Here is a 19,034-nt window from a genome sequence, read left to right on the forward strand (position 1 = left end):
ATCTGGAAACTCTTCAGTACTCCCCCGGCCGGCTCTTTCAGGCTGAGGGGGTACAATAGCAGTTTCCCACTGCCTTTCTGTGCCTGCCTTTCCGACACAGGTGAAAAAACCCATGCAGCATCTACTAAAGGGGATACCATAGCAGGAATGAGCACACAAAAGGGAGCATTATGCCAACTAAATCTACAAAGCTAGAGAAAGCTTCAATATTTTCTGTGAAATAACAAACCTGTGAGCATTGAAAAACATTTCATAAATGACCCAAGAGCACAATAAGGACCTTCTATTAAGCAAAACTAATGACATTTCAAGGAGTATATAGCCAAGAAGCTTGAACAGTTGTCATCTCTTTAGTCCAGTTATCCACTGCTTTATTTTGGTCTCCTTACATGACAGCAGAAAAGAGGAGCAACCTGGGTGACTAGAGCAATACCTCCAAACATGCCAGGTGACTCATATCCTGCCTCAAGGGCCCAAAAGGCCCAGAAATAACAAAACATTTCAATGCAGAGTACACTAAACAAGCAATAACAGCCCCACACCTAAATACAGCAACAGTGGAACCTGAGAATCTACTTAAGTACAGACCAACACCAATCTTTCATACCCCGCAAGATACAGGAGTAAAGAATCACAAAACAAGAGTGAGAAGCAACATAATGTATTGCATGAATAGACACTGGTTCAGACTCATGAGAGGTACCTTAAGGGGAGTCGCAAACACTGAAGAGGAGCTTCTCATTACCATAGATGAAAGCCAGCAAACAATCCTAATTCTGTGGACTTCCACAAAATGGGCCATGGTTTCCCTTTAAGAAGGCTAAAGGATTAAACAGTAAGTTCCAGGGACTGCCCTGGAATGGATTTAAACATTTCTGCTGGGACGACGACACAGAGGGAGAATAGATGAGTCTGGTGTTATTTTCTGGCATGCCCTCACTTTGTGTGTTTAGTTATTTACAATGATTATTTGAGTTCACTGCATCATACACAAATGGCTTTAACATCTTAGGGCCAGATTCCGATGCAGTTGGGAATGGCTCCGACCCTCGGTCAGAGCCATCCTAACCGCATCGGGCCTGCCCGTTCAGATTCCTTTCCGATGGGCTCGGTCGGAAAGGAATCCAACTCGGTTTTCCCGATGGCTTACGACAGGCTCAAGCCCGTCGGCCAGACGGAAGCCCTTCAGTACTCCCCCGGCCGGCTCTTTCAGAGCCGAGGACAACAAGAGGTCGTTTGATTCCAGATCCTGATCCATGTCGGACGGACTCCGGTCCGTCCGACATCGGAATCGGCCCTTTAGTCTTTGGAAAGGTGAGTGATCTTCGCATGCATTGTACACACATTGTCACACACTCAGAATCTCACCTTGGCTGTCTTTCCATAATAGAGCGTCCTCCCACGCAGCTTGAAATACCGCCTCTTCCATCGCTGAAATGAACTTGTTTGTTTCATCAACAGCCCCTCCTTTAGTATGGCCTGCAGAGAGTGAGAAGAAAAGTCAGAAAGGACTGCTAAGCACGACATTTCAATTGGACAATGACCAAGGTGTGCCAAACATACCATTTCCGAGTACAATTTTATACACCAAGCTCACAGCGATGACTCACACTGAGCACTCTCTCACTGACCAGTCTCTTAAATGTCATCCATCACATGCCTCCTCACCCCACACTGAAGTTTATGTTTTCATCACACATTCAGACTGAAAACTATGTGCCTTCACAAAAGCCCTGTACACTATTAAAGGAAAGACCAATTTAATCAGATAAAATAACAAATAAAAATTAACAAGATATTAATGTAGGGAAACGACTCTGAAAGGCAAGTGACAAAGGGGTTGGCTTTAAGGTAATTAATGAAAAGTGATAAGAATAGACGTACCTACATCTACAATTCCCATTCACACTGCTTTATCAACATCCCCACAGGACCTCTGCCAGTCTCCATCAATCTCTGACTCTCCCTATAAATCTCTCCTCAGCGCCCTCTTTAAAATTCCCAGTCTTGTGCAGTGCTCCACTGCTTTGAAATCGAGTTGTGCTACATAAGTAACATACATACGGGGAAAGATAATGTCAAGGTATTTTCATGAAGTGATGGACAATGAGCAGGAACAGGGATGGAGGAAATATGGAAGAGAGTGTGTACCTGCACCCCTTAAGACGACAAAAGGGTGCTGGGAGTAAAGTATGTATGATGATGCTTTGGACGATGTGGCAGAATCCCGGAATTCAATTAAAAACAGTGGAGAGGAATAGACATGTACGCTAAATAGAAAGGGTAGCCAGTGTAGAGAGATGGGATGTGGAAAGAGAACTGTGATTTGGATATCAGAAGAAAAGGGACATTGAAGACAGACTAATCGGAGAGTGATGTCAGATGGTTGAGAATAGAGAAGAATGGACTGGGAAACCCTGCTGTCTGTCTCAATTATTTTTGCACTCATCAATGAACCTCTGGCTAGGATTCAAGGAACCGAGTTGTAGGACTGGAACACCAGAATTGGAAATAAGACCCACACAGTAAAACCTGTACGCAAATGATACATTGTTTTATTTAAGAGACCCCGAGAGGGTGGTTCCAGATATGCTCAGACTGTTAAATTATTATGAGACCTTGCCAGGCATTGGGCCTAACTGGTCGAAGTTCAGACTACTTCCATTAAGGGTGATGGCCCACAGAACTCCAAACGACCTACCAGAGTTGGGATTGTTTTGCAACCCAGAGACTTGAAATACCTGGGTATCAGAGTAACCCAGTCATTAGAGACAATGTAACACTAAATACTGGTCGAGTGTTGGAGGTAGTGTGCCATTTAGACTCTTCCTGGCTAGCACTGTCACCTATCGGAAAGACTGTGTTGGTAAAGATGGGGATTCGACACAGATGCTTGTATATGTTTCAGGGAGCGAAGTGCTTGCTTCCGAGATTGATGTCCCGGCACACTGACTGAATTCTGAATTCACAGATGTTGGAGCTAGGAAGACAGTTCCAGCCTAGGATTAAGTTCAATACGGTTGGGCTTCTCCATGAAGTGGGGGTCCAAACCCTCCCAGAGTTTGAATGCTAATATCTAGCATTTCAATTGTAGTACCTAGTTAAATGGTTAGATGATACTTTAGCTGGTTCTTATGGTGTAAAGGACCTGAAGTCTATGTATGTATCTATCCTTGAGGAAGCTAGGTCCTGAAACGCCAAACTTGATTTTGCTTATGTTGCAGATCTGGGATCTGTGTTTAAGATGGTGAGGGAAAGTGTACCATTCACAGTGGAGTCAGGACTATAGGGCCTATCACACTTCAACACACTGTGTCATAAGACGAGTGCTGAGCAGTAGATAGAGGAGGTTGCCTCCTGATGGGTGACCTCTATATATTTGCCAAAGACAGGAATTAGTATGTGGTCCACTTGGGTGAACTCCTTGTCTATGCCAGGATGATCACCAGAAATCCAGTGCTTTAGCTGAACTGCATGATGTGGTGGGAGGGAGGATATCTATGTCTCAGCTGTACCATGCAATATGTAGGGATTGGCCTAACGCACCCTGGTTGATTGGTGATTAAGTGTAAAAGAGACTTCGATGACCTAGCATGTGCAGCAGATTGAGAAAAGATTCCCTGGAAACCATAAGGAGGCTACAAGCAACTCCAGATCCAAATATACTCAAATTTAAATTTCTACATAGGGTCTACCACACTCCTGCACCCCACAATAAATACACGTCATACTTGAGGCAGGAAAAAGACCGCGATGTCGGTATGAGTACACTGACTTTATACTTATGGTGCGGGCCTGTCCTGTTATAATAAATTCAGGGAAACGGTTGTGATGCATCAGAGTTATGTTGGCATCATAATCACCTGTACACTAGCACACTCAGATTACACCTGAAACCAAAGGAATGCAATTTAAGATTCAAATTTGTGGCACGCTCCCTACTTCTTTCTAGGAGGCTTGTAGCCTTTCAGTGGATACAAAGTTCAGAGCTCTTAACGGACATGTGGCGGAAGGTCCTGGGAGAGGATCTTGTGGCAGGGGGATTTTAATGAGTTCTGTTCTGTTAGAAAAGACAATGGGTCAGGCCCCACAACAGCAACTGCAAAATTCCTAACCAACAATGGATTAAAACAGGGCTGCGTGGTGGCCCCCCTCCTTTTCAATCTTTACTCGGCCGACCTGGGCAAAGCAACGGAAGGCTCCAGCCTAGTTACAGTATGCAGAAGATATCGTGATCGTGGATCACACTAAAACAGGTCTACATACAGCCCATGACACACTTCACAAGTTCAACAAGGCCAACAAACTTCAGGTGAACCAGGGACAGACAAAATTATCATCTTTGGGTAATATCCCTCATAAGAAACACGCATACTGGCAGCTCGGGGACCTACAAATAACAACTGTTGAAAGCTATAACTATCTAAGGGTGCGGTTCACCAAAGGGGCCAAACCTATGGCTCATCTAAAGCATCTCAAAACCAAGAGTGCGGGAGTCACTCATAGCCTGAAACGTCTCAACAGTCACCTGCAAAGCCCAACCGCAGAACCAATTCTAAAAGTCCTGAGAGCGAAACTGATTCCAGACCTAAACTATGGCAATCTAGCCTTTCCTGGCATACAGGAAACATAACTAAAGAACACACAAATTTCAGCAAACTAAAAAATCTTTCATGCACCTCAGCAAGCCAGAAGAACGAGTCTGAGACTGAAGCTAGGCCTTGGGAGCATGGACCTCGAAAGCCATGTGGACCTATTAAAATACTACATCAGGACCCTACGGGCCCGAGAAACACTCAAAGCACAACTCAAAATACTCTTCGAGGCAGGGGACTCCCCATGGGAAGCCTATCTAGCAAAGACAATTAACAACATGAAAATGTACACTGCCCGGACATACCTTTCTCAGCCTGGAAAAGGGCAGTGGGCGTGCAGGTCAAGTCTCCGTTGCTGCCCCACTTCTGAGACACTTGATGCCTCCTACATGCTGGGAAAAGCCCAGCCCTATTTTCACCAAACCCTCAAAACCCACACATGTAGGAAAATTATATACATGTGGCTTCTTTCCCTACCAATCATGGATTACAAACCCTCTTGGGTAAAGAAGGATAAGGCAATATCCTGCACACTTCCTAACTACCGTAGGGAATGTAGCTCCACCTACCGTGCTGTTGCCCCAAACTCACCAGTCACCGTCACCACCTTTTAATACTCTTATACCGTGCCAATGGAATAAGAACTTGTAGAAAAGTCTCATACCAATGTTTCTCCAATAACACTCTAAACACTTTAGCAAGGCTGGGAAAATTTACTGACACCATTCGATCTGCACTCCTACATCTGGATGACATTGGTCTAGACTCACATGACCCACACGTTTTCTTCCTTTCCCAGAGTCCAGAGTCCCACCCTGCCCTCCTTTCCCTTGCACCTTACTGAATAATGCATCCTGCATGCCTTAAAGGACATATGCAAAGACAATTTTGCCCTCGCTGCCAGTCACGTCACACCACAAGCAGTCTGCACTTTATCTTTTGCTTTAACTCTTTGATAAAAAAATGATATAATCATATTTTATCATAAAAAATTAAAAATCTGCTTCCAGTTGTATGTTAAGAAGAGTTAATATGCATGCTGCTTGGTCGCAATGCTATTTCTTTTAAAAAGCAATGCCGACAGTCCTTTAATACGGTTTTAACATCTGTATTATTTGTAACCAGGAAATACTGTGTTTGTTGTTTCATGTAATGATTTTAAGTAATTGATCATGAATAAAATTAATTCATTCAGTCAATGGGTTTGAAGATTTACAAGACTAGAGAGTGTAGACTGAAATGGTGGTTTAATATGAGGAAGGTTCAGAAAGGTATTTGTAATCTGCTCACTTCTGACACCGAATTTACTATGCTAGATAACATAAGTCTTCCCTATGCTGCATTGCATGCATTGTAAAAGGTTTAATTTTTTTTAATTTTACTTTGGAAATCATACAGAAAAAAGGAAGAAAAACGTATGCGGAGTAATAGCATGAAAACTTCGACCAATGGGACAGAAGCATAAAGTTTAGGGTCAGCAGCTGGGTAGCATGAATAGTCAAGCAAGAAGAAATCGTATGAGCTGGTATAGTTGAACTCGATATTACAACAAACAGATGACATTTGAATAAAGAAAGAGTAAAAGCTATGAAAAATGATAGCAAAGTTAATTGAAAATGCAGCTAATAAAATAAGGGTGAGAGGGGCCAATTGGATGGGGAGTGTTTTGCTGGCATTAGAAGATGTGAAAACGTGAAAACAAAATTCCCAAGTTTGAACCAAAACTGTAAGAAATAATTCAGGTGTTGTTAGTACCAAGGTACAAGTGTAATGATACTTTAATTATTGGAATGATGACATGGAAGAGGCTGCTGACTGTTACAAATTATTGTCATTCCTTAACCTGATAAGGCATATGAAACCAATTCCCCCTAAACAATGGATTGCCCCTCATCAGTGTAAATTCATCAATTTATAAGAAATGAACCAGTGATTTAAAAATGTCTTATATGTCCCCCAGTATTTGGTGATTAAATAAACAATTTACCTTGTGCGTGCTGCACCGCCGAGTTGGCGATGCAGCGCGCGCAAGGTACATTTTTTATTTATTTAATTGCTTAACTTACTCTGGTCCATCTTATGTCGGTCTCCACTACCCCCCCCCCCAACCCTGCCCCGCCCCACTGCCCCACAGCACTCCCTCGGCGAGCCGCCACTGTTCAGATTAGACCATTAACCATCCTGTTCCTTTTTGCAGAGCTTCTACAAGACAGAGAAGTTATATGTATTGGTAATTTCAAGCAATGCACTGTGTGCAGTGTCAAGTTAGTTTTTGGTCTGAACTACAGAAAGGATCGCAAAGTATGTATGTTGCTTTCACTAACCAATCCTAAAACCACTCTCTTGAAGGAATATTTATTTATGTTAATTTTGCCACTCTCAGAAAGGCGATGGTCATCACAGCAGTGCCTCTCAGCAACCAGTGCAGCCTCATCGCCAGCATTCCACCTCTGTTGCCTAGTCACTCAGAACAGGAACTCTTTACTAGTGTTGCCAACTCATCTCCTAGCCAGCACTATATTACCTCTCCTCCGTCTTGGAAACAAGAATTATATATTATCTTTCCACCCACTCTCCATACCCCAAAAGCACAGGCTAGCACTAAGTTAGATCACCATCATGTGTTTCCTGTGTGTCCATAATTTTGTCTATTCAGAATTTAGTGGTGGGAAAGAAAATAAAATTGATTGTCCCACAATGCCTTCAGACCACAGGAGATATAACAGCACGTTTTGGAACCTCATCTATCTTTCACTGAGCTTTCCAAAGTTGCCTCTACAGGGCAGCTTGAATTACCAGGACAGGGGACATCAGATAAACCTAGATATTTCTATATTTGAGTTGTTACCAAAGTGACTACTTTTCAGAACTTCTGACTGTTTGTATTAACCACGGTTTCCATTTCAAACTTTAACACAATGTTTAGCATTTATCCCTTAAGGGATTTTTCTGCGACAGGTTTTAACCCAGTTTTTGATAGATCTAATGATAGCCTATGAGATGTCAATTGTTTTTTCTGCTCACAGTTGAACTATTTCCTTGGCTGTCTACTATCACTATTTTCTGTGTGTTTCTTCTAGCAAAAAGTGTTTCTCATACCAACCTTCCGTTGGCATCTTTTATTCTATTTGCATTTTCAAACAGAAATACAAAACAGTGGCATTTCTTACTCAGTTATATGGTACAGTTCAGCCCGTCTACTAACAGTGAAGCAGTAACAGCTAATGTGACATTATCATGAGCATTTCCTTGTTCATTTGGTCATGTTTCAGGTGATTGTAAATATGATACAGTACAACAGTTCTTTACGCATTCGGCCCAGTAGCAGAGCCAGGTAAGCAGGATAGAAGATAATCAACACATATGTCCTCCACTTATACATCTTGTCCCGTAAGCTGCAGCACTCCCTCCAGCACCTCTCATATTGTGTGGTATTATAAAACTTCAACACCACCTAAATGTCCACAATATCCAGAATTCCCAGCCAGCTCACAAATGGCTCTCTGGGGCGGGAGAGCATCGGCAATAGCTCCCAGTATTCCACCAGCTGGGTTTTACAATAAGTTACCTCCTTGACCCACTCCTTCGTGGTTGGGGGATGCACAGCTCCCCAGTGCAGTGCCACCTGTCTCTTTGCCATCAATAATATAATAGCTAGCAGTTTCCTTGCCTTCGTCGGTATATGAGGGACAATCCCCAAGGGTGCCACCTGGGGCGTGCAAGGTTGAGTTAAGCCAGTAATGCTACCTATATAGTGTAGTATTTGAGACCAGAAGCATGCTATTGGCCTACATTGCCATGCCAAGTGTATGAATGTTGCTTGTGGCGCTCCACATTTCCAACAGTTGTCATCAGGGCGCAGCCCCATACGTCGTAGTTGTACGGGAGTTCTGTAGAACCGGTGTATGTACTTAAAGTGAATTAACCGGAGAAGATAATTCGGGGTCAGCTGCTCCAACTGTCTGCAGCTGAAGGCCCACTGTTCATCTGTGAGGTTCCCACCCAGATCGTCTTCCCAAGCGGCACGGGCCATCGACGCCGTAATCTGGTGATCCTTTTGTGTGGTTGTGTATAGTCGTGTGATCAGCCTGCGGCCTGTTCCTACAGTGAGAATGTTTTCTAGTGCAGCCAGCTGCGGGGGGCACCGGAAATATTTCAAATTTCCGTCGACAGGTTGCCCGTATCGGATAGTAAAGCAGCATATCCGACAATGATGGGGATGTGGGCCCGCACATTTGCTGTAGTGTGAGAAAGGTGTCCCAGGAGGAAAAGGTCCTGTCCTACCTGAACATTGTGTACCCGAGCTCGCGCCTGCGCTTGGTTTTCCATCAGTGGTGGGATTAACGGATTGTCCGCCAAAGGCATAGTTCCTTTGGCATCGTTAAGGTGTTTACAAAGTACAATCCCACTTAACCACCATGTGCGCACATGCACGCACAGAAGCACACACAAATACAACAAGAGAGCTAAAACAAAGTGAGGTGGTCTAGTGCTTTACTAAAATTCCCAGGCTGTTCTATGCCCCACAACCATTGCACACACTGGAAAGCTATAAAGCTCACAAACTAACCATGGCACACTAAACATAACCACCCGGCCTGTGATCTGCACAAAATGTCACAGCTACAGAGGAAAGCACATTCCAGATGACACAGCGCTAAGAGGCCATATCCAAGGCAGAGGTGCACCAAACGAATGTCCATGATTACACTGTTCGTTCTATTTTTTTATATGCTGGTAAAGTCCTAAAATGTGTTCAATTGCTACTTTTCCAAATATGTTTCCACAGTGGACTTTGAAGTTCAGAATCCATCACAACAGCTTCCATTAAATCCCCCGAAGAAATGGAAAATAATCTTAAGTAAATCCAAGACTCCTTGACATCTAGCTATTAGGCTGAAGAGCATCTGACCAAATCTCTATAGCACGGATGGACCATGCATCAAGCCGGTTAAGAGCTGTCCAGATGGGTGGGACGAGGGGTAGTTTAAAAGAATTTGACAGAGGACTAATGGGGCATCAGTTGAGGGATTGTTTTATTCAAATGTTATGCAATGTAAAAATATTACAGAATTTTAGGATCAAATGCTATTTCAATGTATAAATGTTACTGAATTTTACGGTACATGTGGTTTTCGACTTTTAATGACATCTCTGAGAACAATATGTGATCTTCTTTGTCCTTAGGTAGCCTGATGGAGGGTTTCATAACTGATAACTGCGCAAGAAAGTTCTTCCTCTAATGAAAAAAGTATTATATCGTGGATAGCAGATTTTGCTCTGATTCATTAATATCAGCTGTCTTGCTGGAGTATGCGGACAGTTTACTAATGCTTAGTTTCATAAACCTACTCTGCCCTCCACAACATTCTACATAATATGCAAATAATGATACCATGTCGCATACAACATACATAACATATTGCAACACATCTAGCCATCTCTTCACAACACAAATATAGGCCATAGACTAAACACATGACCAGAGGCAGAACAAGTCTACAGCAACAAACCTAAAAGACTATGGGCTAGATTTTGTCGTTCGTTTAGGGGAAAAAACGTTATTGGTGCTTCCATTCATGACTTAGGGGTCTTACACATGTCTAAGCAATATCACATCCATTTAATTCACACTGGGTGCAGTAGACCACTAAATTTAACATGTCACTGAGGTCACTTCAGAGTGCAAGGAATGTAGCAAACTGTTAGTTTAGCATGATGTACAGGGATACAAAATTCCATCGCCTTCCATGATACAGATAGCTTTTAGCTGTTTGGTTGCAAAAGGCCTTTTTTAGACTATATCAAGAAACTTAGGGGGCTCAGGGCATGCCCATTGCTTCCATTGGTTGGCTTTAATGTCGATCTTATTTGCTTTTTTCTTATTTGATGGCTTCCCTTCCTCTTGTTTCAGTTTTTGTGCATATCCTCTTTACCATCCTTTCGATTGGCTGCCTTGTATCCTTCCACTGCTCACTTTTAGGAAAGGACTTTATCTTTTTTATTAAGTACTCTCTGGCAGTGCATATGTGTTCTAGCTATTGCCCTAATTTGCTTCTCCCCTGCCAAACTCCCTACCTGTGTTGCTCTCTCCCTCGTATGCTGTACACTCTCTCTCATTTGCTTCTCCCTCACGCTCTGTGTTGCTCTCTCCCTTGGTCCTGCTTTTCCCCTCCATTGCTCTCGGTCCCTTCCAGGAATTCAGTCAGTGTCAGTCAGTCAGTGTTAGTCAGTCAGTGTCAGTCAGTCAGTGTCAGTCAACAACAACAACAACAAGAATCTTTATTTCGGCCGAAACGGCCATAAAAACACAGATAAAAAATACAGTACAAGCCATTAGATAAATAGAGACGAACATTACAATGTGAAAAACGGGCAGTTATTCTGGTTAAAACAGCATTACAGTACATACAGCGCTCCACTTCCCCCCCAGACTTCCTCAGTGTATCAGAAAGCACGTCTAAAATTGTGTAATTTGCTAAAAGTGCATGTGCAATACATGGGGGACGCGGGGCCTAACGTTGATAATAAGTCATATTCAAAAAAGTGAATATGCATTATGTGAACAGCCAAAGGTTGTTAAAGTGCTCCAGTATCATAAAAAAGGGGGGAAAAAACTCATAGTACACAGTTCACATATCCCCTCTTGTGTTCCTAAGGCGCATCGCTACTCTTAGAAAGTTTACAGTGCAGTGCAATGTTAAAATATCTGCGGAAAGTTTCAGGTACAGTAAAGCTACCTTGGCCTGTCTAAAACCAGCCTTTTTTAAAACTCTTTTTAAAAAATGTTTCCTTGGGAGCATGTAATACGGGCTTGAGGGCTGACACTCACTGTAACCCACGCTTTTATCTTGTGTTTTAGCGGGCTCTCCCGCGTTTGGTGAACAATTGTGATTTTATGATAGTCCTTGGCTGCTGTTGCGTAATTTGCACATTTTAAAATCATTATTTTTACCTGATCGTTTTTACGTGTCTATTTGCTGTTCCTGCTATTATTCCTGAAACTTGTTGTATGTCTAATTGCACAAACCCTTCTTTGCGCTGATTTGCACATTCTGTCAGATGACAGATTGAATTGGGCTCAGTACATCTCCAATTTTTGTAGTGAGAGTCCCCCCTCACTACCGGCGGCATAGAGACAGGCGCCATTTTGTTTTGTACGCGCTCTAGTCTCTAGCCCACCGGCACTATTTCAATGGACGCTGCGCGTTCGCGCAGCGGACGAGCGCAGCGGGCGCGCCAAAGGCGCGCCAAAGGCGCGCCTAAGGCAAGCCCGTCTGCGCCCGTCAGCGGCACGTCTGGGGCCGGGGCTAGTTATGCTGCCCGTTTTGGTGCCTATGATTCACGTCTCAGTCCATACTCTAGTGAGCAGCTTCTTCAGCTGCGTGGTCCCTGCTGTGATCATCGGATCTTTCCTGATCTCCAAGGGGTACGTGACTTTGTATGTTCTGCCTGTGGCTTTCGGCTGCAGCTGGGTACTACTGTGGCGACTTCTACAATTAATGAGGATTTTGTCTTCTCGGCGGCGTTGCTCAACGTCCGCTCTTTGAAAAAGCATCACACGGATGTATTTGAGCTTTTGGACGACAAGTCACTGGACTTTCTTTTTGTAACGGAGACCTGGCTTGACAATTCCTCTGACCCGATTATTTCCCTGGCTGTCCCGTCGGGTTATAAAATCTCCAGGCTAGACAGGATAACAGGACGAGGGGGGGGGCTGGCTGTCATCTTTAAAGAGAAGTGGGAGCTGCACAAGGGTTCCCTCAGTTCGTGGGGTGGCTGTGAAGCACTTGATTTTACTATCCGTTGCTCCGCCCACTTTTTTTTGGGCGGCTCTCTGATCTATCGCCCTCCGGGTGCGGCACACACATTTCTTCAGGCATGTGCGGAGGCGATTTCGTTGAGAGCCTTGCAGTTTTCTCATTATCTGCTTTTAGGCGATTTTAACATTCATTTCGACCTGAAAAACGCAAGGGACACATGTGAGATCATGGACACCTGCCAGTCGGCTCTCCTCTCACAATGGGTCGATCAGCCGACTCACCTGGGAGGTCACACTCTTGATCCTATTTTCTCTAATTTCCCCCTTTCCATCAAAACCCCGCTCCCGGTTTCCTGGTCTGACCATTATTTAATTGGTTTCTCGTGGGTCGTCTCTTCTCCCAGTACTAGATCTGCCGTTGGCCACAAACCAGCGTGTAAAAAGGTTGATCCTACTCTCTATGCAAAGACGCTGGAGGCCCATAGGCCATCACTGCCTCATGATCTGGATAAGTCTTTAGCTGTCTTTTCCAACTGGCTTCAAGACACCTTGGCGTTAATCGCCACGCCGACCTCGGCCAGACAAACTAGGGTCTCACCTTCCAAACCTTAGTTTACGGAGGACCTCTACCTGCTGAAGCAGGGATGTAAGAAATTGGAACGGTCTTGGCGTGTCGGTAACTACTGTCCGGTCGCGAAGGCTAATCTCAGACAGGGTCAGAAACTTTACTATAAAGCCATCGTCTTGGCAAAAAAGGCCTTTTTCTCCAGCCGGATTGTTCAGGCTCAGAATAATTCCAAGGAGATTTTTTCTATCGTCCAGAGTTTCATGTCCCCTGTGGCGCAGAGCAGTGTTCTTCCGGTGACAGTTGACTGGTGCGAATCACTCTCCACATTTTTCCGGGATAAGATTTTAAAGATACAGAGTAGCTTCTCTATCCCGGCTGAGTTAGATGGACCCACGGCCCCTCTGGACTCACCGCCCATTGCTCCCGGCGCCCTGCCTCTTGAGCATTCCTTGTCTAATTTCGCGCCGGTGGACTTGTCCTGCACTCTAAGAATTTTGCAGGGCCTTAAGTCCGGCTCGCCGGACGACCCGTGCTCGGCAAGACTCTTGGCATCTGTGGCTGAGACGGTGAACGGGGAAGTTAATCACATCATTAACCTATCCCTACAGCTAGCCAGGGTCCTGTCCGGTTGGAAGCAGGCTAAAGTTCTCCCCTTGCTAAAGAAGCCCAGTCTTGACCCCTCAACTCCCTGGAACTATAGGCCTATCTCCCTTCTCCCTAGCCTTTCGAAGGTATGTGAGAAGATTGTGAACAGACAGTTATCGGAATTTGTTGAGGGAGCGGGTCTCTTTCACCCAGCCCAATCTGGCTTCCGTCCTTCGTTTAGCACGGAAGGTGCTCTGGTGGAAGTCTCAGAGGCTATTCGGGAGTGTCTGGACGCCGGTGGGAAGGCAGCCCTTGTGCTGCTGGACCTGTCGGCGGCCTTTGACACTGTCCCCCACACACTGCTCCTGCGAAGACTGTCTGAGATCGGGGTGTCCAACCTTGCTTGGGACTGGATTCAATCTTTCTTGGATGGCCGGTTCCAACAAGTCTGGTTACCTCATTGTGCCTCGTCACCTCTCCAAGTGAGCACGGGGGTCCCTCAGGGCTCCTCCCTTAGCCCCCTTTTGTTCAACATCTACCTCACTCCCCTGCTGGCTTTAGCGGAGAGGTTGGGGGCTAAGGTTATTGCTTACGCTGACGACACCCAACTTCTGTTCACGTGGGAGAAGCAGGGGTCCTCGGTAGACTTCACGCAGAGGTGTCTTTCCTCGGTTTTCAAGTGGCTGGCAGCTGCCCAGTTAAAGTGTAATGAGGACAAATCCGAGGTTCTATTGTTTGGTGACTTCCCCCTTGGATTTAGAGAGTCGCTCTGGCCTCCTGGTTTCCCTCTGCCCGCCTCCACGAGTCAGACCGTTAAGAACTTAGGGGTTTATTTTGATTGTAACCTCTCCTTTGCTAGTCAGGTTAAGCGTCTGACCGGCTGTTGTTTCCGCCTCCTCAGAATCTTGAGAAGATTCCTTCCGCTTCTTCCGCAAGCTGCTAGGGAAGCGGTGGTTCGGGCTCTGATTCTATCCAGACTTGACTATGCCAACGCCCTTTATGCTGGGATCCCTGCCTACATTCTTAACAAGCTTCAGGTGACCCAGAATGCGGCGGTCCGCCTGTTGGGGGGTTTGGCGCCCAGGCAGAGCGTGATTGATTACCGCCGTTCCCTTCATTGGCTACCGGTCGGGGCTTGTGTAGTATTCAAAGCCCTCACTATGGCCCATCGTGCTCTCCATGGTCAAGGCCCCGGTTACCTGCAGAGACGCTTTTCGTTCTATGTGCCGGGGAGAGCCTTACGCTCCTCTTCATTAAGGTTGATAAAGATACCTAGATTTCAGTGTCATAGGCTTGGTGGCTCCTCCTTGGTTGTGGTCGCTGGGCGCGCCTGGAATGCGCTTCCACTTTCGCTTCGCTTAACTGATGACCTTGGGGTTTTTAAGAAATTGTTAAAAACATATCTGTGCACTTAAGGTCTGGTTATGATGTTGTCTCCTCTTGGGCCGCGCCGGGACACTCTTCGGAGTAGCCGCGCGCGTTAGAAATGCAGATAACATAACATAACAGCACGAAGTGAAGGGTGTCCTGCGGAGATCGGAGATTGCAGCCGCAGGGACCCTTCTGCTCCACCGTTTTAGTAAAACCTGCAGGCACCGCTAGGCTGTGATGTATGGAGTTCAACCTGAAGCGTGTCATAAGGAACCTATCCTGGGCACTGTGGCTGAGATACAGGTAAGGTTCGATGCCCGGGCAAGATTTCGTCAGTATGTGGCTTCTCACTGCGGGTTTTGTTATCTCTTGGTCTTCCCTGATAGAACCCAGTAAATTCAAAAACTCCCCTTTAACAATGGTCTTATCCTTTGCCAAGATTTTAGTAGGGTGAGTAAAAAGTTCCAGGTGACCCGTGGCCTTAAGATAATCTCTAACATATTGGAGCCATGGGATATTCATCCCTTTGTCCCGTGCCAGGCAGTCCTGAATAATATCTCTTGTCAGGGCCGCCTCTGGGTTTGACCAGATCTTAATCCAACAGCTAACTGGTTTTAATTTTATCCTGTCCTCGATGCGGGCAACACCCAGCTCTTCATGTACAATGAAGCCCGGGGTACTTTGAGGCACTTTCAGCAGTCTTCTTAAAAGTTTATTCTCTTCGGTATGGAGCGACTTTGTGTCCACAAAGCCCCAGACCTCACTGCCATAGAGAACTTTGGTGGAACATATTGAATTGTAGAGAATTAGGATCTGGTCAGTAGCCCAACGGCCCAGCTTATGTGCGTGATTCATAATTGACCCCATGCTTCTGGTTAGTGAACGACATTTATCCTCCAGCAATGGTTTAAAATTAAGCCTGGAGTCAACCAATATCCCTAGGTATGAGAAGGACTGAACTTTTTCAATACAGTGTGCCCCAATCGTGTATTTATATTTCTTTTGGGGCGCCTTCCCTACCTCCATTATGTAGGATTTGGCTAGGTTTGCTGACAAATCCAGGCTCTCCATGAAGTGGATAAAACCGTCTAACAAAGTTGGTAGGCCACGCGGGGTTCGGGCCAGAAGTACCGCATCATCTGCGTAGAGCAGAACCTGAACCTCCCTGTGACCTATCTTAGGTGAGTCCACTCCCAGCCCAGCCAGTGCTTTCGCTAAGCCGTTAATATAGAGGGTAAATAAACAAGCATTTACAATGCAATGGTCTCGGCATTGGTAAAGTTAGAGCTATTGGCATTGCTCATGACATTATTTTTGTTTATGTTTTGGTTTTTAAAACATTTAAAGAAACGGCATTGTTATTTACAATGTCAATAGCTTAATCACTCTCAAATGCGAGACCTATTGCATTTGCACCCACACACAGAGCCACCTACACACACACTGATTATGCTATTGACATTGTAAATAACAATGCCGTTTCTCTACATGTTTTAAAAACAAAAAACCCCAAAAATAATGTCATGAGCAATGCCAATAGCTCTAACTTTAACAATGCCGAGACCGTTGCATTGTAAATGCTTGTTTAAAGGGGCCAGCCAAAGCAGAGAAAACACAGTTCTCTTTACCCGGTAATGCATCGCTAACCATTACCAGCAGCAGACATCTGGAACGTTCCTTTGTTTTATGGTGTCTGCTTGGGCTTTGACTGCATTGTGACATCATGGCCCCTTTAACGTTATCGCAGGTAAAAGGGTAGCACCTAGTGCCTGTGGCTTCAGTGTAACTTGCTAGCTGAGGGTGTACTCGGTCTGGTTTTATCCAATCTGAGAAGGGACTTGTTTTTTAAACTAACGTGCCACGTTGAACGCATCCAATTGGCAAACAGCCTACTTATTCATGTGCGATTGTATTTGAACATCAACAGAACCACTGAGTCTGCCAATTACATCAAGGTAGAGCAGCGACGGCTCGCACACCCACCTCGAGCACTACATTTTGACAATTTTGATAAAACAGCAAACTGAGCAAAATACTCACTTCCTGTGAATCCGTGTTTTTTTTTCTTGATACACCACTTACGCCCATTATTTTCTTTTAAATCCCGGAGATGTTACCACCCGCCTGCGCAGCTGCACTGTAGAGTTTCACTGCAGTGTAGTGAAACTTGCTCTGACAAAGGCATCATGGCTCACTCTGCCCAAACATGTCCAGCTTTCTGTGAGAACCGTCAACATTGCTGGTTCTCAGGTAGAAGTGCACATGGTACAGGCGAACAGGAGCCAGGTTGGATTTTCTGAAAATGCGTTTTTTTTTCTTTCCAAAAATGCTTAAGTACTGCGAAGTTTCGCCGAGTGGCAATATTTCAAGATCCCGCAGGGTCATCGCGAGCAGGCTGCCACATCAAAGAGCTGCGGCAGGACCCTGTATTGTAAACAAAATCTGCAAAATTGTGAAAAGTCCTCGACGCTGAACAATCATAAAGCTGACATTCTGGGTTTCTACCGGGATGTAGGTTTCGCAACAGAAGAGTAACCCGAAAACTGCCATGGGCCTAAACAACACACCACTGCCTTTCTCCGAGGCAGAGCAGAAATGCCTCGGAGAAACGCAGTGTCCTTTTCGGATTCGGGGGCGTGTTTTGCTGTTATCTCCTCCTGCCATTGGCTGGAGGAGATAATTAGACTTTCTGCAAAAAACACGCCCCCCGATCCGAAAAGCACGGGGCCTGATCGGAGTGACGGGACCTCTTCTCCAATGGCTGGCCAGCATTGAAGACGCCAGCCAATGGAGAACAGGGGAGAAGAGGGGCGGGTTCAAGCCCCTCTTCTCCAAGTCATTAAATCTCGGATCGAGACTGCGCAAGCGCAGCCTTCGAGCCGAGACCTAAAAAGGTGCTAAAATACAGCCCTGTCTAACTCCCCTCGTACAGGGGAACTGATCTGTCAGACTGCCCTCCTCGTTGTACCTGACCTGGGCATGGGTATTCATGTGTAGGGATCTCAAAATATTTACTAGGCCCTGATCCAGTCCCTCCATAAGTTCCCACAGTTTGTTCCTGTTTACCCGATCGAATGCGGCTGTAAGGTCCATGAACGCCAAGTACACAGTTCCTTGGCTCGCTATCGTGTACTTGGTGGTCAGGAGGTACAGGTTGAGAAATTGGTCCGTTGTGGACCGGCCGGCCCTGAAACCATATTGTGTGTCCGTTATGATCTTATGTTCTTCTGACCAATCTAACAGACGGTTAAGTATAACCCTGCCGAGAACTTTCACGGACACATCTATCAGGGATATGCGCCTGTAACAGGACGGGCTCTCCCTGTTACTTTTTTTAAAGATTGGCACAATTATGGCTGTTGACCAAGATTCAGGCATGCCCGTGCACACTGCAGCGTTTATAACCCTAGTTAAAATCGGGCCCACAACTCTGCATACGCTAAGAACAAGTCCGGGGGGACACCATCTGGACCCGGCGCTTTATTTCTGGTCAATCCTTCTATGCCGGCCTTAATCTCATTAAGAGAGAAAATTGTGGGTTCCCCCCTTCCTGGCCCTTCATTGGTCACAAGGCAATCTTCCTGGGTGCTAAGATTATATAGACCTTTAAAGTGCTCATGCCAGGTCTCCGCCAGGATGTGGTTTAGCATCTTGGGTTTATCCCTGTCTTAGAAGCAAGGGTCATTTATGATTTTCCAAAATGCCGACATATTTTTAGTATCTACTGCTTCCCTCAGGTTCTCCCACGCCTGCTGTTGCATCAAAGATTTACGGCGCTTAACCGCATCTTTGTATAACCCTCGACACGCCTTAACCCTGGTTTTGTCCCTCGGGCAGGATTTCAAAGCCATTTTCAGCTCTCTCAGAGCCTTAGAACAAGCCTGGTCGAACCACCCATGTTCCCTTGGTTCTTTTTTTCCGGACTTGACCTTGAGGAGTCTATCAATGTGCAGTGTTGCCCCTTCGTAGGCCTTAACCAGCTCTACCCCTGTCACTTCAAGATTCAAGCACCTCCCTATATGATGGTCTTTGTCTGCCATTAGTGCTTCGTAAAAGGCATCGACGTCAATTTTGGACCATCTCCGCCTTCTACCCTGATCAGTCGCCATTAGCTCCCCTTTCGGACCTCTTTTGTCGAGGGTGTTGATGGTGT

The 19,034-nt window shown here is 45.5% G+C and overlaps 1 protein-coding gene across 3 annotated transcripts in view; it reads right to left on the reverse strand.

Annotated features, from left to right (window-relative positions):
- Positions 1-19,034, reverse strand: part of DGKD (diacylglycerol kinase delta) — a 755,036-nt gene that overhangs the window by 720,549 nt on the left and 15,453 nt on the right. For all 3 annotated transcript variants that reach the window (XM_085634674.1, XM_085634676.1, XM_085634675.1), the window contains exon 2: positions 1,369-1,479. In XM_085634674.1, coding sequence (XP_085490800.1) covers positions 1,369-1,479 — 111 coding nt within the window. The remainder of the gene's footprint in view (positions 1-1,368; positions 1,480-19,034) is intronic.

Source organism: Triturus cristatus, chromosome 11, assembly GCF_964204655.1.
Source record: "Triturus cristatus chromosome 11, aTriCri1.1, whole genome shotgun sequence".
NCBI classification, from domain to species: domain Eukaryota; kingdom Metazoa; phylum Chordata; class Amphibia; order Caudata; family Salamandridae; genus Triturus; species Triturus cristatus.